We start from the raw sequence: 24,045 nt of genomic DNA, 5'->3' as shown, positions 1-24,045 counted from the left end.
GGGAGGGGAAGGGTGGGTGTGTTTGGGGAGGGGAGGACGAGGGGCGGGAGGGGTTCGGGGGGGGTCTGTAGAGGGGGAGGGTGGGTGTGTTTGTGGGGGAGGGCGGGGGGTGGAGGAGGGATTCGGGGTGGGTGTAGACGGGGGGGGGGTGAGATGCTGGAGGGGAGCTGGGAGTCCCGGGGCGGAATGTGGGGATGCAGGGGTTGGGGGGGGGGTCTATGGGGGGGAGGGGCGGGGATGGGTGTGGAGGGGGAGGGGAGGACGAGGGGCGGAAGGAGTTCGGGGGGGTCTGTGGAGGGGGAGGGGAAGGGTGGGTGTGTTTGGGGAGGGGTGTGGAGGGGGAGGGGAGGACGAGGGGCGGGAGGAGTTCGGGGTGTCTGTAGGGAGAGGGGAAGGGTGGGTGTGTTTGGGGAGGGGCGGGGGAGGACGAGGGGCGGGAGGAGTTCGGGGGGGGTCTGTAGAGGGGAAGGGTGGGTGTGTTTGGGGAGGGGTGTGGAGGGGGAGGGGAGGACGAGGGGCGGGAGGGGTTCGGGGGGTCTGTAGAGGGGGAGGGTGGGTGTGTTTGTGGGGGAGGGCGGGGGGTGGAGGAGGGATTCGGGGGGGGGGGGGGTGAGATGCTGGATGGGGAGGGGAGCTGGGAGTCCCGGGGCGGAGTGTGGGGATGCAGGGGTTCGGGGGGGGGGTCTGTGGGGGGGAGGGGCGGGGGATGGGTGTGGAGGGGGAGGGGAGGACGAGGGGCGGGAGGAGTTCGGGGGGGTCTGTGGAGGGGGAGGGTGAGTGTGTTTGTGGGGGAGGGCGGGGGGTGGAGGAGGGATTCGGGGTGGGTGTAGACGGGGGGGGTGAGATGCTGGAGGGGGAGGGGAGCTGGGAGTCCCGGGGCGGAGTGTGGGGATGCAGGGGTTCGGGGGGGAGGTCTGTGGGGGGGAGGGGCGGGGGATGGGTGTGGAGGGGGAGGGGAGGACGAGGGGCGGGAGGGGTTCGGGGGGGTCTGTGGAGGGGGAGGGGAAGGGTGGGTGTGTTTGGGGAGGGGTGTGGAGGGGGAGGGGAGGACGAGGGGCGGGAGGGGTTCGGGGGGGTCTGTAGAGGGGGAGGGTGGGTGTGTTTGTGGGGGAGGGCGGGGGGTGGAGGAGGGATTCGGGGGGGGTGTGAGATGCTGGAGGGGGAGGGGAGCTGGGAGTCCCGGGGCGGAGTGTGGGGATGGAGGGGTTCGGGGGGGGGGGGTCTGTGGGGGGGGAGGGGCGGGGGATGGGTGTGGAGGGGGAGGGGAGGACGAGGGGCGGGAGGAGTTCGGGGGGGTCTGTGGAGGGGGAGGGGAAGGGTGGGTGTGTTTGGGGAGGGGTGTGGAGGGGGAGGGGAGGACGAGGGGCGGGAGGAGTTCGGGGGGGTCTGTAGAGGGGGAGGGTGGGTGTGTTTGTGGGGGAGGGCGGGGGGTGGAGGAGGGATTCGGGGTGGGTGTAGACGGGGGGGGTGTGAGATGCTGGAGGGGGAGGGGAGCTGGGAGTCCCCGCGCGGAGTGTGGGGATGCAGGGGTTCGGGGGGGGGGTCTGTGGGGGGGAGGGGCGGGGGATGGGTGTAGAAGGGGAGGGGAGGACGAGGGGCGGGAGGAGTTCGGGGGGGTCAGTAGGGGGAGGGGAAGAGTGGGTGTGTTTGGGGAGGGGCGGGGGAGGACGAGGGGCGGGAGGGGTTCGGTGGGGTCTGTAGGGGGAGGGGAAGAGTGGGTGTGTTTGGGGAGGGGCGGGGGAGGACGAGGGGCGGGAGGAGTTCGGGGGGGGGGGTCTGTGGAGGGGGAGGGGAAGGGTGGGTGTGTTTGGGGAGGGGTGTGGAGGGGGAGGGGAGGACGAGGGGCGGGAGGGGTTCGGGGGGGTCTGTAGAGGGGGAGGGGAAGGGTGGGTGTGTTTGGGGAGGGGCGGGGGATGGGTGGGGAGGGGAGGACGAGGGGCGGGAGGGGTTCGGGGGGCGTCTGTAGAGGGGGAGGGTGGGTGTGTTTGTGGGGGAGGGCGGGGTGGTGGAGGAGGGATTCGGGGGGGGGTGAGATGCTGGAGGGGGAGGGGAGCTGGGAGTCCCGGGGCGGAGTGTGGGGATGCAGGGGTTCGGGGGGGGGGGTCTGTGGGGGGGAGGGGCGGGGGATGGGTGTAGAGGGGGAGGGGAGGACGAGGGGCGGGAGGAGTTCGGGGTGTCTGTAGGGGGAGGGGAAGAGTGGGTGTGTTTGGGGAGGGGCGGGGGAGGACGAGGGGCGGGAGGAGTTCGGGGGGGGGGTCTGTAGAGGGGAAGGGTGGGTGTGTTTGGGGAGGGGTGTGGAGGGGGAGGGGAGGACGAGGGGCGGGAGGGGTTCGGGGGGGTCTGTAGAGGGGGAGGGTGGGTGTGTTTGTGGGGGAGGGCGGGGGGTGGAGGAGGGATTCGGGGGGGGGGTGTGAGATGCTGGATGGGGAGGGGAGCTGGGAGTCCCGGGGCGGAGTGTGGGGATGCAGGGGTTCGGGGGGGGTCTGTGGGGGGAGGGGCGGGGGATGGGTGTGGAGGGGGAGGGGAGGACGAGGGGCGGGAGGAGTTCGGGGGGGTCTGTGGAGGGGGAGGGTGAGTGTGTTTGTGGGGGAGGGCGGGGGGTGGAGGAGGGATTCGGGGTGGGTGTAGACGGGGGGGGGGGGTGAGATGCTGGAGGGGGAGGGGAGCTGGGAGTCCCGGGGCGGAGTGTGGGGATGCAGGGGTTCGGGGGGGAGGTCTGTGGGGGGGAGGGGCGGGGGATGGGTGTAGAGGGGGAGGGGAGGACGAGGGGCGGGAGGAGTTCGGGGGGGTCTGTGGAGGGGGAGGGGAAGGGTGGGTGTGTTTGGGGAGGGGTGTGGAGGGGGAGGGGAGGACGAGGGGCGGGAGGAGTTCGGGGGGGTCTGTAGAGGGGGAGGGTGGGTGTGTTTGTGGGGGAGGGCGGGGGGTGGAGGAGGGATTCGGGGTGGGTGTAGACGGGGGGGGGGGTGTGAGATGCTGGAGGGGGAGGGGAGCTGGGAGTCCCCGCGCGGAGTGTGGGGATGCAGGGGTTCGGGGGGGGGGTCTGTGGGGGGGAGGGGCGGGGGATGGGTGTAGAAGGGGAGGGGAGGACGAGGGGCGGGAGGAGTTCGGGGGGTCAGTAGGGGGAGGGGAAGAGTGGGTGTGTTTGGGGAGGGGCGGGGGAGGACGAGGGGCGGGAGGGGTTCGGTGGGGTCTGTAGGGGGAGGGGAAGAGTGGGTGTGTTTGGGGAGGGGCGGGGGAGGACGAGGGGCGGGAGGAGTTCGGGGGGGGGGGTCTGTGGAGGGGGAGGGGAAGGGTGGGTGTGTTTGGGGAGGGGTGTGGAGGGGGAGGGGAGGACGAGGGGCGGGAGGGGTTCGGGGGGGTCTGTAGAGGGGGAGGGGAAGGGTGGGTGTGTTTGGGGAGGGGCGGGGGATGGGTGGGGAGGGGAGGACGAGGGGCGGGAGGGGTTCGGGGGGCGTCTGTAGAGGGGGAGGGTGGGTGTGTTTGTGGGGGAGGGCGGGGTGGTGGAGGAGGGATTCGGGGGGGGGGGTGAGATGCTGGAGGGGGAGGGGAGCTGGGAGTCCCGGGGCGGAGTGTGGGGATGCAGGGGTTCGGGGGGGGGGTCTGTGGGGGGGAGGGGCGGGGGATGGGTGTAGAGGGGGAGGGGAGGACGAGGGGCGGGAGGAGTTCGGGGTGTCTGTAGGGGGAGGGGAAGAGTGGGTGTGTTTGGGGAGGGGCGGGGGAGGACGAGGGGCGGGAGGAGTTCGGGGGGGGTCTGTAGAGGGGAAGGGTGGGTGTGTTTGGGGAGGGGTGTGGAGGGGGAGGGGAGGACGAGGGGCGGGAGGGGTTCGGGGGGGTCTGTAGAGGGGGAGGGTGGGTGTGTTTGTGGGGGAGGGCGGGGGGTGGAGGAGGGATTCGGGGGGGGGGGTGTGAGATGCTGGATGGGGAGGGGAGCTGGGAGTCCCGGGGCGGAGTGTGGGGATGCAGGGGTTCGGGGGGGGTCTGTGGGGGGGAGGGGCGGGGGATGGGTGTGGAGGGGGAGGGGAGGACGAGGGGCGGGAGGAGTTCGGGGGGGTCTGTGGAGGGGGAGGGTGAGTGTGTTTGTGGGGGAGGGCGGGGGGTGGAGGAGGGATTCGGGGTGGGTGTAGACGGGGGGGGGTGAGATGCTGGAGGGGGAGGGGAGCTGGGAGTTCCGGGGCGGAGTGTGGGGATGCAGGGGTTCGGGGGGGAGGTCTGTGGGGGGGAGGGGCGGGGGATGGGTGTAGAGGGGGAGGGGAGGACGAGGGGCGGGAGGAGTTCGGGGGGGTCTGTGGAGGGGGAGGGGAAGGGTGGGTGTGTTTGGGGAGGGGTGTGGAGGGGGAGGGGAGGACGAGGGGCGGGAGGGGTTCGGGGGGGGTCTGTAGGGGGAGGGGAAGGGTGGGTGTGTTTGGGGAGGGCGGGGGGAGTGACCCCAGCGCTACGTTTTGCTCTTGCCTGGCGGGTGACTCTCTGAGGCGGACTCTATGGTAGCGCAGTAATGAAGGGCGCCCGGCGGAGCCGCTCTGCCCGTGGTCTTTGGACTCTATGGTAACGCGTAAGTGAGGGGTCCCAGGGGAGCCGCTCTGCCCGTGAGACTCCCACACTCTATGGTAACGCGGAAGTGAGGGGTCCCAGGGGAGCCGCTCTGCCCGTGAGACTCACACTCTGTGGTAACGCGGAAGTGAGGGGTCCCAGGGGAGCCGCTCTGCCCGTGAGACTCACACTCTGTGGTAACGCGGAAGTGAGGGGTCCCAGGGGAGCCGCTCTGCCCGTGAGACTCCCACACTCTGTGGTAACGCGGAAGTGAGTGGGGGGGCGCGAGGCCGCCCCGGGGTCTCAGTCCGGGGGCGGGAGCTCGATCCCCGGCCCCCTCCTGCCGGAGCCTCGCGGGTGCTGCCGAGGGGGGCCGGTGTGGGCCGCGGGGAGGGGGGGGCGTCACCCGGGGCCCGTCCGCCCCCCAGGCCTGCCCCGCCCGGGGCCGAGCAACGGGCTTCTCGGCGCGGGAGCGCGGGTGTGGCCGTGACGCTTCTCCCCGCCCCTTACAGATGGCGCCTGCGGCACCCGGGGAGATGCTGGTCCAGGGCTTAGCGCGGCTTCTCCAGGACTCCGGTGAGGCACGGCCGGCTCCCAGGCTCGGCCCGTGGGATCCCCGAGGGGGGCGGGGGCGGTGGATGCTGGGGGGCTGGGGGGGCGGTGCGGGCTGGTGGCGGGGGATGCTGGGGGGCTGGGGGGGCGGTGCGGGCTGGTGGCGGGGGATGCTGGGGGGCTGGGGGTTTGGGGGGCCGGTGCGGGCTGGTGGCGAGGGCGGTGGATGCTGGAGGTTTGGGGGGGCGGTGCGGGCTGGTGGCGGGGGATGCTGGGGGGCTGGGGCAGTGCAGGCTGGGGCAGTGCGGGGGCTGGGGGGATGCTGGGGGGCAGGGGCAGTGATTTAATGTGGTCATGTCAGGCAAATAGATTGGTGCTAGGTATGGCTCATGACCATGGGAGAAAGGTCCCCTTCCTGGCCTTCAGTCACACCACTGGAAGTGGTGAAGTGAATTATGGATGGAACTGCAGATACATTGGGTTTGTTAATGGTCTGATCTCTTTCACAGGAGACTTGGTTCTAGATGGCACTAGCACCCTCACCTTGCTCACCTCCACTCTGCAACATCTGACACAGGTCTTTGAGCAGCATCTGGTGTCTCGGAACCAGAACCATGGTTTCATTGCCCTTCCATCACATCCAGCTGACACATCTGCCATTCTCCAGGCCCAGTTCTTGTTTGACATCTTGCAGAAGACTCTCTCCCTGAAGGTCTGTAATGAAAAGGTGCCCTGTCATGATTTTTGTGGGGAAGGGGGAATGATTATTGTAAGCTTAGCATTCTGCAGGGGTAGGTTGGACTGCTGAAGCAGATTTCTCTGTGTCCCCATGCCAGAATGGGTTCATTTGAGAAGTAATGGTTATCCCTCTATTGCAGGGGTCGGCAACCTTTCAGAAGTGGTGTGCTGAGTCTTCATTTATTCACTCTAATTTAAGGTTTTGCATGCCGGTAATACATTTTAACATTTTTAGAAGGTCTCTTTCCATAAGTCTATAATGTATAACTAAACTATTGTTGTATGAAAAGTAAATAAGGTTTTTAAAATGTTTTAAGTTTCATTTAAAATTAAATTAAAATGCAGAGCCCCCTGGACCGGTGGCCAGGACCCAGGCAGTGTGAGTGCCACTGAAAATCCGCTTGTGTGCCACCTTTGGCACACGTGCCATAGGTTGCCTACCCCTGCTCTATTGCATGTGTATCAAAGTTCTTGCCTCTGTGCCCCCAATTCTGTCAATGCCTCAGGTAGAATGTGGAACCATAGTGTTCCTGTAATGACATGTATTTATTTGGTATTGCATCTTTCCCAGCAAACGGTCTCCAAAAGGTTTTGCAGGGTTAAAAACAGGACAACAGAGGAATATCAAAGCAGACCCTGGTAGGGTTGGCATTGTAGTGAATAAACTGAAGGGTAAATCATAAAATGTGTGTGAATATGTTAACAGTATCTGGTGGAGACGGAGGCATGGATGAGCTAGCTGTCTGGCTCAGGCTTTGTAGGTCTGAGGGTGTAGGTGGTGGTGGTAGGCTTGAGAAAGTTAGAGATAACATCCGTTGTCTTAGCAAGGGTGCATGGCTACTACTTGTTGGGTTCCAATGATTTGGCTAGACCAATGGCTATCTGCATGATTGTAGTGGGAAGGGGAATTGCTAGAAATGCTCTGGATGTACACTTTGTAAATGGATTGTAAAAAGACCAATAACTGAGATGAAGGCAAAGGTGAGAGTTTCAGAAGACCTTTGAACTAGTAGAGATGACAAGAGTTAGAGGAGAAGACTTTTGCCCCAAGCGTAAGAAGGGTGTGCTAGGTAGTGGGAGAGGAGTGGAGATGGGGTGAGCTGAAACCAGACCCAAGAGCATATTGAAGATGTCTATTACTGATTGTAAATGAAAACAGCCTGGGAGTTCCAGGATGGGAATGGCGTGACTTTGTCTACACTTAATGCTGGCCAAGCTGTTACAGTCATGGGTGTGAAAACGCCCTGACTATGCCCAGAAAACCCTTGGGGTAGACACAGCTGTCCAGACAGAGCGCTTCAGTCAGCACAGCTAATGTTCACAGTTCCTACGCTGCCAGATGTTCTTGGGGTAGACGGAACATAAAAACGGCCAGACTGGGTCAGACCAAAGGTCCTTCTAGCCCAGTATCGTGACTCCTGACAGTGGCCAATGCCAGGTGCCCCAAAGGGAATAAACAGAACAGGGAATCCTCAAGTGACCCATCCCCTGTTGCCTGTTCCCAGCTTCTGGCAAACCGAGACTAGAGACATTTCAGAGCATGATTTTGCATGTAAGACTGTGTACACTACCAACTTTAGTCAACATGAGTTGTCAGTGTACAGCTGCCAAAGTCAATCTGTTGCTTGTGCATGTGCATGCATGGCTGCTTGCATTGGTGTGGTGTGTACTCACCAGAAGCTCTCGTGTCAATGCGAAGTGCACTGTAACACAGGTAAGTATCCTAGTGTTTGTGCCACCATATAGCACAATGCCTTTTGGGGAAAATGCTTGCATTGTTTTGTGGACTAGAAATAAGTTTCTCAGGGAATCTCCTGGAGTTAGGGGTCAAGTTCCCCACCATACAACTTTCTCCATCCCATAATGCCAGCCAATAATTTTCATGCCCTATTTTTTTAATTTTACAAATCTGTGTGGCACTTCTTGGCTCCTGCCATCTCCAACAGAAGCCTGGATCTCTCTCAGCTCTGCCCTGTTCTCATGAACATTGCAAATACAGGATGAATGATCCTCTGGTGTTGCCGTTCTTCCTGCCAGTGTGCAACAGCAAAGGATATCACGATTTCTTCAAGGACAGATTGTTATGGGGTACAGCAAAAAACAATTCAGGGTTCTGGTGGCATTCACAGAACAGCTGCAGATGGTGGAGTGCTGCTTCTGGGCCCAAGAAATGAGCACTGACTGGTGGCATTGCATCATAATGCAGGTTTGGGAGGGTGAGCAGTGGCTGCAGAACTTTTGGGTGTGAAAGGCCACATTCCTGGATCTGTATGCTGAGCTCACCCCACTCTCAAGCGCAGACACACCAGAATCAGCTGCAATGACAGAGGAGAAGTGACCAGTCTGGAAGCTTGCCGCACCGGTCAATGGGAAATCATTTTGGAGTTGGAAAAGCCACAGTGGGGGCTGTTGTCATGCAAGTGTGTAGGGCTATTAATCATCTCCGGCTGTGGCTGGATCTGCAGCAGTAAATGGCACATCTTGTTGTAGCCCCAGACTATATTAAAAACTGCCAACAGGGTGGAGGTGGAGCAGCTGAGTTTGAAGAGGCAAACACCAGGGCCATTATAATAGCTTATTGTGGAGCTGAGTGGTTGCAGGAGGCTTTGAAAGAGCACTTCTGTGGCTGACCATTAGTAGTGCTGTGTGCCTGGTGCTGTCCTGGCCCTGAAGGTTTATATCCTCCTAGAATTGTGTAGTGCATGGTGTAAATGTACAAGTATTACACTGTTTTACTGAACCTTTGCACTGTAGGGCTTGCTGTGCACCTACACATGACTGGGTGTCTTGAACCTATGAGTTCTGTGGTGCTGTATGCTTACAAGTAGTGAATGCCTTGAGTCTGTGTTCTGCAGTCTGTACTGTGAACTAATAAAAATGAGTTTATTTTCCAAAAAAAGAAACTTGTCACTCAAACAGGGCAAAATGTGCAAACAAGACAATGCAAATATTGAACATAAATTAACAGAACGGAACTTTAAAACTGGAAAAGCAGCAAACCCTTCTGTCCATTTCGGTGCAAAAATATCATCCGTTTTGGCTAAACACACTGACCTGTGAGAACCACAGCTGATATATGTGAAGCTCTGATTTTCTTTCCTGTCCCTTGGTGCACAGTGGTAGGCACAGAGATGTGTTCATGGTGCCACTTGGTATGTTGAGTGCAGAGAGTGTAGGAGGCAGCTACCATGGAGTTCTCGACACCCTTTGCAGTCCTTTGACTGTAGGACATGTAGGTCAACCAGAGTCTGTAGCATTTGTTTGTTGCCCAAGAAGCTCCTTTGTGTCCTTGTGCATCACCCTCTCCTTTTCTTGCTATGATACCTGCATCTGTTCCCTCTGTCCTCCTGCATGCTGTGTGTTCGCCTGCCAGGCCCTTTGTTTGCAATCCAATGCAATGCTGACTTGCAGATTCTCACTGAACCTCATCCTCATCAGGGTCAGATGCTCTTCAGGGAGGGAGTGCCCATCAGAGCTGCAATAACCAGATGGATCATTGGATGTACAGTCAGAACAGAAAGGGAAAGATAAGCTTCAAAACTCTATTCCCTTATTAATATATTTAACAAGACATGCTTATTGACACGTCAGGTCTGGAGTACCATGGCATAGTCCTAGCCTTGTGAGTATGGCTGGGTGGGGGTGGAGACCGGGGGGAAGGAGGGAGGCATTAAGCTTTTTGGTTGTATGAACGAATAATATTTTGGTCACTACTGCCATGGGTACAGGTACGTAGGGCAATGGCACTGAGTATTGGTCCTGTTTTCAACAGACGGGGGTGATGTATCTCACTGCTGAGGGTAACAGGCTAACAACAGTATAGCTCAGATGCTGGTGGTGTCCTGAAGCCATCTTGGCCTGTTTGCTGCAGTGGTCTCTGCTAAAGGCCAGGCAGAGTGGCATGGGAAAAATGTCCTCCTGTGGAGGAAGAAATAAGACTGTCATCCCTAGACTGCTTTGGGAGAGGATTGCGGTGTATCTCCATGAGTGTCATTGGAGACTTCTGGGATACAAGGGACATCTCTAGGTACAGTCACTCCCTATGTCCCTCCTGCCTAACCTGACAGGAATGAAAAGCAGATGCCAACTGTGCCTCTATCTGCACCGCTGCCACTTCTATGAATAATACAATGACAAGTCATTACCTGGAGCTTAACTTGGGGATGCAGGGCACAGTCTTTGTTTAAAACATGTTGAGGAAAAACGCGTGCACACGCTACTCTTCCTTCCGCTCCATTGGGCTCCTCCGGGCTTGGCAGATGCGACTAGCTGGTTTCCAAGGAAGTCTTAAATCCAGGCTTGCTGTGTGTCTTGACACCTTCCTCCTCAGCCTCTCTCCCCTCCCCCACAGCACGTCTCCTCACTGTTCATGGCTGGGGTCCCTGTTTCCTCTGAGGTACCCACAGCAATCTGCAGGGTGCTCTTGGGATCTCTGCCCAGTGTGGCATGCAGCATGATGTAAAAGTGACAGGCCTGCAACTCGGCACCAGATGGATGGTTGACCTCCCTGGCCTTGTGGTCAGGGGTGCCGGGCCAGGGGGCTATAGCCCCATCACTTTCTACCATCTGTAAGAGTGGAGGGGGGGGGGGCATGGTTCTGGCACTGGTGGTTCCCCCCACTTTTGGGGAGGTTCTGCTGCTCCTGCTTGTGGGATGCCTACTGCTATTCCTTTGCTTTCACACGGCGCGGCGGCTGATCCCTATCATGCCCATTTGCCGGCATCCCCTGTGTCATAGTATAATTCCCAAATCTGGACGTTAGCGTCCAAAATATGGGTACTAGCATGAATTCCCCTAAGCTTAATTACCAGCTTAGATCTGATAGGCTGCCACCAATCAGGATTCTGAGTACCCAGTAAACTCTGGTCTCCCCAAATCTTTCCCTGGGGACCCCCAAGACCCAGATTCCTTGAGTCTCACAACAAAGGGGAATGAACCATTTCCCTTCCCCCTCCTTTTCTTCCTCCCAGCTCTTTCCCGCCCTGGGTACACTAGGAGATCACCATGATTCAACTCCTTGAATCACCCCTTCCCCCTCCCTTCTTCCCCGGAGAGAGATGCAGAGATCAGGTTTTTCTTCCCTCCTCCCTTTCCTTTCTCCCACCAATTCCCTGGTGAGTGCAGACTCCCTTCCCTGGAGTCTTACAAAAGATAACCCAAAAATCAATTAGATTCTAAAAAAAGGAAAACTTTAATAAAGAAGGAAAAAACATAAAAACTGTCTCTGTATTCAAGATGGTAAATATACAGGGTTTTTTAGCGTATAGACAATAGAAAGAAGCTTTCTCCAGCAGAAACACAATTTAAGCTACTTCCAGCAAGTACACATCTGCCAATAAGAAAAACAAGTTAAAAGACTATAACCGCCTTTTTACTTACTAACTATTCTGAATAGATAAGAGACTGTAGCAGGGAGATTAGCAGAAACCTGGTTGCACCTCTAGTCCCGTCCAGCACCCCGAGAGAACAACGCACAAACCCAAAACCCACAAACAAAGGCTTCTCTCCACCCAGATTTGAAAGTATCTTGTTTCCTGATTGGTCCCCTGGTCAGGTGTTTGGGTCCCTGTTTGTTAACCCTTTACAGGTAAAAGAGACATTAACCCTTAACTATCTGTTTATGACACCCTGTGCCGTCTCTCCGTAGCTGTCCATATTACTGTGGTTGGTCTGTAGCTGTGCTTGCACAGCTGCTTCTCCCCATGGGCCTAGGAGACCCGGTACCTCCTGTCTGCTCCAGGCCCATGGTATGTTGTATGCAGCAGCCCAGCAAGGGGGAGCTGCAAGGTGTGCATCAAGCTGGGCAAACAGGAAAAGCATTTAAAAATGTTGGGTATTCTAAGGGGGCAGGGGCTTCAGGTCACTATGACATCAGCCAGGGAAGTTCACATTTGTGACCTGAGCAGTCACTGCCGCAAGGAATGGTGTATTGTGGAACAGCTGCTGGAGGAATGTTAGTGTAGACATAGGTCACACGCTGTCCGCACTCATATGGCGTCGGCCTCATTAGGTCAGACATGGTCCATCCTGTTTGGGGAATTGGCTTTACTGCATCACCCTAACAGGGCGCTGATGTCAGCTGGAGACTCATCTGAATGTAGATGCACCTGCGTAGGTTGACATAAATCACTTTGCGTCGCCCTAACTTTGTGTGGACCAGGCCTAAGGGCAGTGTGCTGAGAGTCAGACCTGAGATGCTTGGCTCACTACTAATGCTTTCAGCAAAAGAAGGGTTAAAATGTGTCCAGTATTTGAATGTGAATTAACTTTTTGAATTATCTGGGCTCAAGCTGGGCATCGTTAACACGACGAGATCAGAATGTCCAGGCTCCCTGGGAAATACAGACCCATCAGAGTACAAAGGTTCTATGGTGTGTGCTTGTCTTCACATAGTTAATAAGCTAGGTCTGTAACAAGCGCTGAAAGGAAGGAAGTGGCTACTGTTACTGAGCAGTAAGTGACTGTTTGGAGAAACGGTCTGAGACTCGGCTGTACACCATGTAAATAAAGGGGGAGGCTATTAAATGATCAGGAGGCAGATCAAAGGCCAGCCTGAAACAAGCTCTTCTCAAATGTTAATGTGAGTCTGGCCCCCCCCCTGCACAGATACTCCTCTGTGCAAACCCCTCCCTGTGATTAACCACCCTTCCAGCTGCGCTCTTGACAGCGGTGTTGGGGCCTGGAGCTCCAGCCGTGGTGAGTGTCTCTTGAATGAAAACCAGTTTGGCTAACACAAGTGCTCAAGAGAAGCAGAGATCTGCGGTTGTGCCCTTATTCCATGTGCAGTGTGGTAGAACTCACAATGCTGTCTAACCTTTGATTAGACAGTGCAGTGCCATGGCTGTATAAATGGAGTGACCTCTGGATTTTCTGGCTCCTGCTCTTAGTCTCATCCTGTGTTTTTAATTAACATATTTCAATAAAACTAAATCATACTGTGGGGAGACAGTGACTGGGTGCAGCCATAAACTATAGTGGGTGGAGGATGGAAGCCCCCTTTCAGCAAGGGCTGCTGGAGCTTGAGGCCTATATACAACACAGTCTAAAACCTGGGGAGGCCCAGTCTGTTTTATAGACCCTCTGCTTGTGATCTGGTCAGACCATCGCTGCATTGGGGAAATACAGAACACTCGCCTTTCCAGCAGACTTGATGTTACCACTGGCGGGAGCTGCAGCGGAGCTGTGGCTCTGTCACTAGGGTGACAGTTACAGCACTGCAGCTGTATTGCTGTAGCACAGGCGCTTCCTGCGTTGGTATAAGGAGGTTTTGGCTGATTGTAGCTAATCCACCTCTGTGTCTACCTAGCTGTATGTACGGTGGTGGAGAGATGGGTTGGGTCAACTTAATAGGCAGCAGGCTTAAAACAAATACAAGGAAGTTCTTCACGCAGCGCACAGTCAACCTGTGGAACTCCTTACCTGAGGAGGTTGTGAAGGCTGGGACTATAACAGTGTTTAAAAAGGGAACTGGATAAATTCATGGAGGTTAAGTCCATTAATGGCTATTAGCCAGGACGGGTAAGGAATGGTGTCCCTAGCCTCTGTTTGTCAGAGGAAGGAGATGGATGGCAGGAGAGAGATCACTTGATCATTGCCAGTTGGCTTCACTCCCTCTGGGGCACTTGGCATTGGCCATTGTCGGCAGACAGGACACTGGGCTGGATGGACCTTTGGTCTGGCCTGGTATAGCCGTTCTTATGTTCTTAACTACATTGCACAAAGTACCACATTTTTTCACAGCGCGAGCAAAGTAGCTGGGTACATCTAAGTTTTAGGTGTAGACCAGGCCTAAGTCAAACCCACTGACAGGAAGGGCTAATCGGAATGGTGGGGAAAAATTAGTCCAACTTCAGAGCTTTGTCTATACCAGAGCTCCCACTCATGCTAATGCTGGTACAGCTGCACACTTTCCTATGCAAGGTCTGTGGTCTCTAATAACCTTTTTAGTGATGTGCCATGTGTGAGCCATGCTGCATTGGGGAACAAATGGTCTGGACCATTTTCTCATGCTGCTGCCAAAAGTAGCAGCCCCACTAGCCGAGTGCTGGGTTCCTGCCCTGTCTGGTCTTTGATACCGAGGGGCTGCCATCACTGCATTAGGCTTGGGCCAGCGGGGGGTGCTGCTCAGGTGTAGATTAATGAACATACTAATCGTGTGCTGGTTTTATTGTGTTACATTCTGTGAGATAGGAAACTGAAGGGCTGCTAGGATGATCCGAGGAATAGAAAACCTGTCTTATGAAAGGAGACTTAAAGAGCTTGACCTATTTAGCCCAATCAAAAGAAGGTTGAGGGGGGGATATGATTGCTCTTTAAATATATCAGAGAGAGGGAGAGGAATTCTTTAAGCTTAGTACCAATGTGGACACAAGAACAAATGGATATAAACTGACCATCAGGAAGTTTAGACTTGAAATTAGCCAAAAGTTTCTAACCATTGGAGGAGTGAAGTTCTGGAACAGCCTTCCAAGGGGTGTAGTGGGGGCAAAAGACGTATCTGACTTTAAGACTAAGCTTGAAAAGTTTATGGAGGGGATGGTGTGATAGGATAGCCTAATGTTGACAATTAATTTGGTAATTGATCTTTGATTATCAGCAGGTAAGTATGCCCAGTGGTCTGTGATGGGATGTTAGATGGGATGGGATCTGAGTTACTACAGAGAATTCTTTCCTGGGTGCTGGCTGGTGAGTCTTGCCCATATGCTCAGGGTTTAACTGATCGCCATATTTGGGGTTGAGAAGGAATTTTCCTCCAGGGCCTCTGCCAATCTGCCCTGGAGGTTTTTCGTCGTCTTCTTCAGCACGGGGCGCGGGTCACTTGCTGGAGGATTCTCTGCAGCTTGAGGTCTTCAAACCACAATTTGAGGACTTCAGTAACTCAGACATAGGTTAGGGGTTTGTTACAGGAGTGGGTGGGTGAGATTCTGTGACCTGCATTGTGCAGGAGGTCAGACTAGATGACATAATGGTCCCTTCTGACCTTAAAGTCTATGAGTCTCAGACTTTGGGAGCAGCACCCTATGGAGCACGCCTTGGGAACCATACAGGGGAGCCATTGCCTTTGTCACTGTCCTAGGGCTGCTTTTAGTTAGTCCTGTCTCCACTTTATCATCAATGAAACTCTACTCTTTTGTTTGGGGCGGACACTGCATCAGGGCAAGGAGTCGGTGTTCTTTTGGAGGGAAGGGTGCTGCCTGCTGAATCAGACCACAGGACAGCCTGGGGCTCTGGCAGCTCTGAGAAGGTGCACGAGGTTGCCATGTAACCTGCCCCCCCGGCCCCGAGGCATTCAGTGACTGTCCATTCCATCCCTCTGCAGCTTGTCCACGTCCCCAGTTGTAATCTGCAATCCTCTGTGAAGATCTTCCCCTTCAAGTCTCTCCGGCGCCTGGAGGTCAGTATTGCTGGGAGGACTAGCTGAGCCTTCATCCCCAGCCATGTGGCTTTAGGGGCGAGTCACTGGAGTGCCCCAGCTTTTCAGAGATTGGGTGAAATGCCACCCTTGCTAGAGGAGTGGGGTCTGACTCCCTACTGCACCGGAGTGGGGCTGGGAATGCTGCTGGGTCTCTCCTGTAGAGCTGGGAGAAGGGTGGCTCCCCTGACACTGGGCTGGGCACAGGGAGGTGGCTGCTCTGGTGCTGTGACACTCCTACATGCATTCTCCCCTTTCTCTCACCACCACAGCTGAAATCTGTTCCTCTGCACTGCCTGCGGGGCCTGCGGTTTGTCTATTCCCAGCTGGAGGCCTTAACTTGTAGCAAATGCGTCAGCACGCTGGAGGTGAGTGCTTGCTCTGAGCCTGGCCAGGAACTGATCTCTGAGAACAAGAACTGGTTTGCTTGGTCTTCCAGCCCTGGGAGGGAGCACTGTCTCCATCAACCACTGTTCTGTGGGGTTCTTCTCCCCCAGGCAGCTGGCTGAGACTCGCCCTCTGGTGCAGACTCACTTGTCAGGAGTGGTCAGGTCCGTGCTGTCTGTCACACAGGCTCTAACTTCCGGCTCTGGAGGTCCCCAGCTGCTGGCTGTTTGGATGGCATTGCCTGGCCTGGATACTGTCCTCACCCATGCCTAGCTAGAGCGTCTCTCCTTTGGAACCTTTCGGCACATCCCAACCTGTGACCCTGAGCCCTGTCAGGTGCTGCGTGAGGCTGCCCACGAGGAGTGCCTTGCGCCGGTACCCTGCGATCTGCAGGCTGTTTGGGGATGGAGGCTCAGGTTTTAACCTGTAGAGGCTTGAGTGGTCTTGGCAACAATTCTATCCTCATGCAACGCTTACAGCAAAGGTGCTTATTAGCAGCCTACTGGTTTGAGCTGGGTTTGCCAGCAGGGAGTTTTCTGAGGGTCCTCAGCTCAGGAACTCACTCCTCCTGGCCTCTCCAGGGCATTCGGTATAGCAGCTCTGTTCCCTGTCTGCCCTGGCAGAGAGCTGGCTGTGGTTGGCGGTAGACGGCCACTGGGGGAGGGTTTTGCTGAAGTTGTAACAATTTGTAAATGGCTTGATTAATCTTTGTGCCTCAGGTCCAGGAATAACTGATGAGAGCATGTGAATAACTGCAGGCCCTCAGACGTACCAGGCCACAGCACGTCCCCTTCCTTCTGAGTCTATCCATGGGGCTCTCATGGGTAGCAGCATGGGATGTTCTGTGGGGTGGGGCGGGCTGACTGAAGAATAGCAGGGGCGTGGCATGTAGATGCAGTACACACGGCTGCTCTCTGGTACCCAGCTACTATCCCTTTGCTTGTCAAGTGCTGGCTGCTAATCTCTTCTCACTCCCACCTTCCTAGGAGGTCATCTCAGCCTGCGGAGGGGATCTGAGCTCCGCCCTCCCCTGGCTGGAATTGCAGACTGTTAACTTCAGCTACAACACCATCACTGTCCTGGATGGATCGCTGGTGAGGGGACCCTGTCACTGTGGCTAGCAATGGGGTAGAGGGGTTGAGTATTGGTTGTGGTCATGGTACTGCCAGGCCCCACGAGGAGGGTGTGGAGAGTCTTGAGTGGCAGGGCCTGACCCTCTCATTCTGCCGTGGAGATGTTTGTTTTGTCAAGGGCCTTGAAGCTGATGCTCCAGCACCTCGTCTCCCCTCTCTTTCAGCAACTGCTGAATGCCCTGAAGGTCTTGGATTTGAGTCACAACAGAATCTGGGACTGTGAGCACTACTTAACAGTGAGTATTGTAGGGCGAGTTCTGGGGGTTGGTCCTGTGTCCCATGAGTCTTTGTTGATCATGGCTGGATCTCCACTGGTTCGCTTTGATCTGCAGCCCCCACCCTAAAGCAGGCAGCTGCTGCATAGCTGTGGGCTGTGACTCAGCCCCTTCAGCCTACCAAGGCTGTCTGGGCAGCATCCTGGTGTGTAGCCCTTTACTGCCCTGCTAGAGACAGGCCAGAGATTCCCTGAACCTTTTATCAGCTAGAGCCAGGCACATGTGGGAGTCCAGACTTGCCAGTGCAGCCTCTTGTAGCTGGCTCAGGGGAGGTGCTGCGTAGCCTCTGCTTCTGTGAGTACTGGTCAGGAGCAGCCGCATTCCAGTGCTGTGCAGACATGCAGTGCTTCCTCACTACACCAGAGTGGCTAGTGCGGGCAAGCTGCTCCATTGCTGGAATGAATAATGTCAAACACTCACTTGGAATAATTAAGGCTGGAACCAGGTGTCACTCTGCCCCGCTCAACCTACCATTCCACCACGAGCCAGAATCCAGTGTACTCCATCTATCTTCCCTAGAGTGGGGACCTCCCTGGGCATACCACATTCACCTCCCAACGTCACGAGGTCTCAGCTGCTACCCCAACATCTGTGCAGGATGTGGGGCTCACGGTCAGTGATGTGACAGTCCTGAAGCTGCTGCCTTGAGTCAGACGGAGCCAGTGCTTTGTGATCGTCTGAGCTGCACTCTCTGGCCAAGCTTAACCTTTGTCTCTCAAATAACCAAGTGGGGAGGGCATGTCTCCATGTGATGTGAACTGTGAAATCTGACAGCTGAAGGAGGGATTTTCAAACGCAGTCAGTGCTGATGTGCTGCGCTCCCCTGGGAGTGGATGTTAAAACTCGGCAGGTTCCAATAGACGCGGAGTGAGACCAGTGCTGAGTGTGTCGACAAGTGCCGCCCCTGATGTGAACTCGAACAGCTTTACTGCAGAAACCTCGCGCTGCTCTGGGACCGTGGCTGGAGCTCGGACAGACACCCCCACACGTTCCCCTGCTGTGGTGCTTGCAGCCACAGCATCTTGGATAGCTGTGCGAGTAGAGAGGAAGGATTTCGCAGTGGTTAGGGTGTCCTGGGACTTGAGAGGGGGTCAGTTCACTGCGCCACCACAGACTTCCTCTGTGCCTCCTTTCTGTCTGTAGCATGGGAATATCCGTGCTCCATGCCTCACGGGGCGTGTGCGAGGAGAAATGCACTAGTGATTGTGAGGCGCTGGAAGTGCCTTAGAATTCAGTGACGCTGAATTTCCTGACGTTCAGATTTGCTCTTTCAACCTAAGCTGTCAGTTGGCTTTAGGATAGCTCTACCCTTAATGTAAAATTTTTGTTTGGGTTCCGCTGTTCTTTAACTTCATGGATAACCAGCTCTGAGCATGCAGCTGTGAGCCAGGGCTCCTGAGGCCTAGTCCAGATCTGGCACAGACGGTTGTAAACAACTCAGAGCTTCTGAGTGCAGCCTCTGTGAATAGCTGCGGTAGGGCTCCCCCGCCTGTGACTGGAGAGAAGTAACTGAGTGCCTCTGAGGGCTCTTTTCCTTTTCTCTGCACAGACCCTTACGGAGCTGGAGTACTTAAATCTCGCTTATAACTTCCTGCCAAAGCTGCCAGACCTGGGACTCTGTAGTCGAACCAAGCTGGTGACTCTGATCTTGCGCAGCAATGAACTTGACAGCATTAATGGTGAGTCCAGGAAGGGTGATGGGTTGGAGAGTGTCATAGACACTTGGGTCCCAGAACTGGGAGTGGCCTGGGGCCAATTCCCTCTGCCTGAGGCTATTCCTTGTCTCCTTTTCTTTCCCAGCCCAGGAGGGAGAGCTTAGTGTTGGATTTCTGGGCTGAGTGATGGCTTCTCTTGTTTGTCTGCAGGGGTGGAGCAGCTGCTGAACCTGCAGCACCTGGATGTAGCCTATAACCTGCTGTTGGAACATGCCCAGTTAGCACCACTGTCCATGCTGCACAACATGAGAAAAGTGAGCACAGTGCCAAGCGGGGTGACAGGGAGACCCCTGGGTCTTGAGGTGCAAGGGAGAAGGGGAGTCTGAGTTCAGTGCAGACTCTGATATCAGTGAGGAAAGTTGGGGGGGGGGGGGCTGGCATGGCTCTCTGGCAAGGGTCCCTGCAAGAAGGACACTGCAGTCTGTGTTTACTTTCTCAATGAATCCAGCAGGGATGTCTTCCAGAACTCCCAGCCCTGCAGCCTCACCCTATTTCCAGGTCAAGCTGGGATTTTTCTTTCTCCCTCATCCATTGCCTCACATAGGTTATGCAGGCCAAATCTTGCCCTTGGTGACCCCTGTGCACTCCCCTGTATTCCAGAGGGCTCGCATGTGTCACTGGCTAGATCTGAGACCATTCTGATACACAACTAGGAATAGACTCCAGCTGCCCTCTCCCGCTGTGCAGTCTCTGGTGTCCTGGGGAGCGTGAAATGCTCAGACTCTAGTCACTGATCTGTTGCGCACAGCTGGAGGTTAAGAACGAGCTTTGCAGTCTCTTTGTAGAGTAGAAACTGAAGGGGGGTTCCAGAGGGGATGGAGCTCGGCTGTTCTCAGTGGTACCAGATGACAGAACAAGGAGTAATGGTCTCAAGTTGCAATGGGGGAGGTCTAGGTTGGATATTGGTTCGGGGGAGGGGGAGAACTATTTCACTAGGAGGGTGGTGAAGCACTGGAATGGGTTCCCTACGGAGGAGGTGGAATCTCCATCCTTAGGTTTTTAAGGCCCGGCATGACAAAGCTCTGGCTGGGATGATTTAGCTGGGGTTGGTCCTACTTTGAGCAGGGGGTTGGACTAGATGACCTCCTAAGGTCCCTTCCAACCCTAATCTTATGTGATTCTATGAACTACACATCAGGGCATTCCTGTTGGAATGGCTCTCGTAGATTCAGAAATATGACCTGGAGATCCTTTGAATTCAAATAGAGAATGAAATCAAACAGCAGGTCCAAAAGACCACAAGAGGTGGCAGTGCTAGGCTTAGCTCCTTCGTGGATGGGCCACCTCATCGCCATCCCAGCTGGAGGAAGTGGCTCTGTCTGTTGCTAGCCCTTGCTGTGTGGGAGGGGACTGGTCGCAGGCAGGCTTGATGGGAGTCTGGAATGCAAATGGATAGTGACACATACTGTGGTGTGCTCTCTCTCCCAGCTGTACTTAGAGGGAAACCCATTGTGGTTTCACCAGAACCACCGATCTGCAACCATCGTACACTTGTCTCCCAGGGCAGCTTCCTTCACTGTAAGTATTGGAGCCACATACTCCATATGCAGTCTGGGGAATGGCCATGCTGAGTCAGACCAATGGCCCATCTAGGCCAGTGTCCTGTCTTCCTACAGTGACTGGCGCTGAGTGCTTCAGAGGGAATGAACTGAATAGGGCGGTTTATCAAATGGTCCATCCCCTGTCATTCAGTTCCAGCTTCTGGCAGTTGGGGGTTTGCAGATGGCCAGGCAGGGGGTTTAGTCCCTGACCATCTGAACTGAAGCCATTGCTACATACATTCTGCCCTGGAGCTGTGGGATCGGTCTGTCTGGCAGTTTTGGGGCTGGGCAGAAGAAGAGAATTGCAGACATTAAAAGTGATTAGATGGTACCATAAAAATTTCTCATCGGTGCAGGTCTAAAATCTCCCTTGCCTCCAGAGTACAGGAACTATTCCTGCTTCTCTCATAATCTCAGGAGTAACTTTCTTGGGAGCAGCTCTTTTTTTCTATCTTACCTACTGGAAACCATGACTTCGGTTAAGCTACATCTAGTGATGGAGCTCATTGAAGAGACGGTTAAGGGATGACTTGCTCAGTCTAGAAGTACCTTTTGATAAGGAACTCTTCAGTCTAGCAAACCAAGGTATAACACAGCCCGGGGGCTGGAAGCTGAAGCTCGACATTCAGACTAGAAGTAAGATGCCAGCTTTTGCAGTGAGGGGAGTTGGGACTGTTCACCAGGGTTATGGTAGCAAGATGTTTTTCTGGAAGATTGGCTTTAGTTCTACCAGGAGCTATTTGGGAAGGTCCAAGGACTGTCACATGATCAGACTAGAGGGTCCCAATGGTCCCTTCTGGGCCTTATTCTGAGTCTCGTTCACAGGACACTGTACGGTGACTCTGCACTAGGAATGCAGAAGGAAATCTGGCTCCTGGCAGGCTGGCATCTGGCTGTGTAACAGTTGTGTCCTAGGACTGAGTGGGTACAGGCTGCAACTGATATAGCAGGCTAATAGAAGGCTGCACTGAGCTCCAGCTGACCATAGTTGGGTTTCTTGTCATTACAGCTCCTCTTGGATGGAGAATTGCTGACTACCTCAGACCTGATGGTGAGTACGGGTGATAAAATGCAGTTTGCTCTGGGGTGGGGATGCCCCTTATCCTGGAGTTTTTTCCATCAACTGCTCTGCCTCCTGAAAGCAGCTCATCTCTGCTCTGTTCTTACTGTAACTGGCTGTTCTTAGGGACCATCCACTGTGCTCAGACATGAGCAGCAGGGCGGTAGTTGTGGTGCAGTGATAGCCTGCTTCAGACCAAACTCCTAGAGACCCACATCTCCCCCAGCAAGGTGCCATGTTACATACAGCACCTCTGGGATGCCAGTTAACTAGTCAGATCTCTGCCTATGTCCATAGGAATTGCAGGTATTGGGTTAAACTGAGGATGGAGGGAAAGCCACCCTAGTCAGACAGCTAGGGACCTGCCAGCTGCTCTGGGGGAACCAGACAATCTCTTTAGGGAGGTCCCTGGCCCCTCCATGCTTTGGCTTGATTTGCCTCACTCCCACACCCTCCTTGGTCTCCCCTCATGCTCAGCTATTGTCGCTCTCTTTGGTTGGCTTCAGCACCTTCCAAAATCTGGGCAGGTCATTGCCCAGTCAATCCGCTCTTCGACCTCGGAGAAGACCCTGCTGGACCGCAGTGCCCTGGACAGCTCCTACGGCGCAGACCTCAGTGACAGCCAGTCTCCAGGGGAGAGTGGGGCTGCCAGGCTCCCGCAGAGAAAATCCAAGGTCTTCTATTGCTTCTTTCGCTCCATAGCAGGGGCTTTGGATGAAGGGCCTGATCCAGGGCTGACTGTGACTGAGTCACTCAGTACCCAGAGTTACTGGCTTCTTTGTCATGTGACATATAGTGGGGCCCTGTCTGATCCATTCCTCTGCTGGCAGCGTGGGGATCCTGGCCTTGCTGTATAAAGGGCTTAGCTACCATTTGTCTCTGAGGAAGAGGCTTGGGTTAAAATCTGGACCTACTGGAATAAATGTTCTGGGGGAGTTGTACCATGTGATGGGGAGGGGGTGCTCTGGCCTTCTCAGGCTCTCTGGGGACTGAGGGATCCTTCACGGTCTCTGTCTCGTCACCTGAATGGTTCTGCCACTCAACCCTGCTCCTTCTGTCTCTTCCAGGGAAATGTTAAGGTGCGCCGGCCGAGCATCTCCGAGCCCAGTGATACAGAGCACGAGTACCAGGCACTGCTCTCCTCAGCTGGTGAGACTCTCCCCTCATCCATAACACAGTAACTGCCCCGCCAATGGGGGGGCGGGTCTGGCTTATGAGCTCTGTGGGCAGTGACTCTCCTCAGGCCCCCAGGATGTTTTCTCTGTTCAGGGATGGTCCTGCGGCATCAGAAGGAGATGGAGCGCATGGACGCCTTCCGAGATCACTTTGGTGCTGACTGGCTCCAGTACAAGAGGCAACTGGAGGAGCATGGCCGAGAGGGGCCTGTCATCTCCCTTAGCTGTCCTGCAAAGGAGGTCCCCGGCAGCCTGCCTGGCACCGACACACCGAGCAAGAGCACCACCCAGGAGCAAGAGACGCCCTCTGAGTTGCTGAGGGACACCTTTCTCCCTTTGGACAGCATGAGGGAGGAGGAGAAGGAGTCGCAGCTGGAGGAGTCCTTGAGAGAAAGCCAGAAAGGAGAGATGGAAGCGGATGAGGTCGTGGCCCAGGAGGAAGAGGAGAAGCCAGAAGGTAAATAGTTTCTGCCTGAGGGAAGCTTTTCAGTCCATCTGCATGTAGTCCTCTTCTTGCTCTGGTCACACCCTGCTACGAGACTGCACCTGGCGCTCCCTCCGTCCTCCCCCTGGCTCCAGGGGAGCTGTTGCTCCCCTGCAAGGCACTGAGGGTGGAGTGCTGTGTGTGTACTAACATCTTGACATCTGACTTGGCAGTGGACCTTTGCCAGCCTGTGTTAGTGAGCCAGATAGAAGGTGATGGTGACCCAGAGCCAGACTGGATCTTCCTGCGTGTCACAGCCCGACATGTGATTGAGGTGGAGCTGAAGGCAGCCAGAGTCCTCCATAAACTGGAATTGAGAAGCCTGCAGAAAGTGGAGACCTCTGAAATGACCTGGAAAAGGATGGTGAGTTGGGGCTCTGTGTGAGGTGCTTTCCTGTTAATCTTCGTATGGGCCAACATCTCAGACACAGACTTGAGCGGTGGAAAAGCCTTGGTTGGAGAAGAGGTCATCGGTCCAGCATGCAAAACCTAAAGCCAGCCTCTCCCTTCCACATGTATCTAGACCTCCCTAGCTCCATGTTGCTGAAGGACGCACAGGGCAATGGTGCAGAGGTCAGCAGTACAGTTCAGTTAGAGACCAGGCAGGACGTACTCCTCTGCGTTGGCAGTAGAACAAATTGCTCTCCTGGGCAAGGGTTACGGAAATAGAGCGGTTAAAGCTCTTAACGCATCACTTGGCTGAAAGGATTGCAGTTGGGCTTTGTACTCGACCACACTGTAACCCAGCCTAGCGCTGGGTTTCGCTTCCTGGCCTGGGCAGCACCTGCCAAGTTTCTTTGAGATTGTTCCAGCAAATTTCCCCAATCGTCCAGTATAGTCCTGCTTCTCCATAACAGTAAAACTACTGGCAGCTCAGTAATCTGGTTAGCCCGTTTCCTTGCCCTCCTAGTATGCAAACCCTTCTGTCCTGCTGACCATGGCCTCCCATTGTAGCATATGATCAAGTTAAACTCTAAAATAACTTATGGTGTCCAGACCAGGTTGGAGATGGAATATCTTTTACTGGGCCAACTTCTGTTGGCGAG

The 24,045-nt window shown here is 55.5% G+C and overlaps 1 protein-coding gene across 7 annotated transcripts in view; it reads left to right on the top strand.

Annotated features, from left to right (window-relative positions):
* Positions 1-4,602: 4,602 nt before the first annotated feature.
* Positions 4,603-24,045, top strand: part of STK11IP (serine/threonine kinase 11 interacting protein) — a 29,500-nt gene continuing 10,057 nt past the window's right edge. Inside the window, exons 1-15 of one of the 7 annotated variants that reach the window (XM_050969649.1) lie at positions 4,603-4,645; positions 5,040-5,103; positions 5,589-5,791; positions 15,137-15,211; positions 15,502-15,597; positions 16,603-16,710; positions 16,914-16,985; positions 18,574-18,703; positions 18,890-18,993; positions 20,168-20,257; positions 21,290-21,331; positions 21,847-22,014; positions 22,408-22,489; positions 22,610-22,972; positions 23,173-23,363. In XM_050969649.1, coding sequence (XP_050825606.1) covers positions 5,040-5,103; positions 5,589-5,791; positions 15,137-15,211; positions 15,502-15,597; positions 16,603-16,710; positions 16,914-16,985; positions 18,574-18,703; positions 18,890-18,993; positions 20,168-20,257; positions 21,290-21,331; positions 21,847-22,014; positions 22,408-22,489; positions 22,610-22,972; positions 23,173-23,363 — 1,788 coding nt within the window. In that variant the 5' untranslated portion in view covers positions 4,603-4,645. The other 6 variants (XM_050969647.1, XM_050969651.1, XM_050969648.1 and 3 more) reach the window with 6 other exon arrangements.

This window comes from Gopherus flavomarginatus, chromosome 10 (genome assembly GCF_025201925.1).
Source record: "Gopherus flavomarginatus isolate rGopFla2 chromosome 10, rGopFla2.mat.asm, whole genome shotgun sequence".
Lineage (NCBI taxonomy): Eukaryota > Metazoa > Chordata > Testudines > Testudinidae > Gopherus > Gopherus flavomarginatus.
Note: the sequence above shows the minus strand (reverse complement) of the source record. Positions and strands in the feature narration are given on the sequence as shown.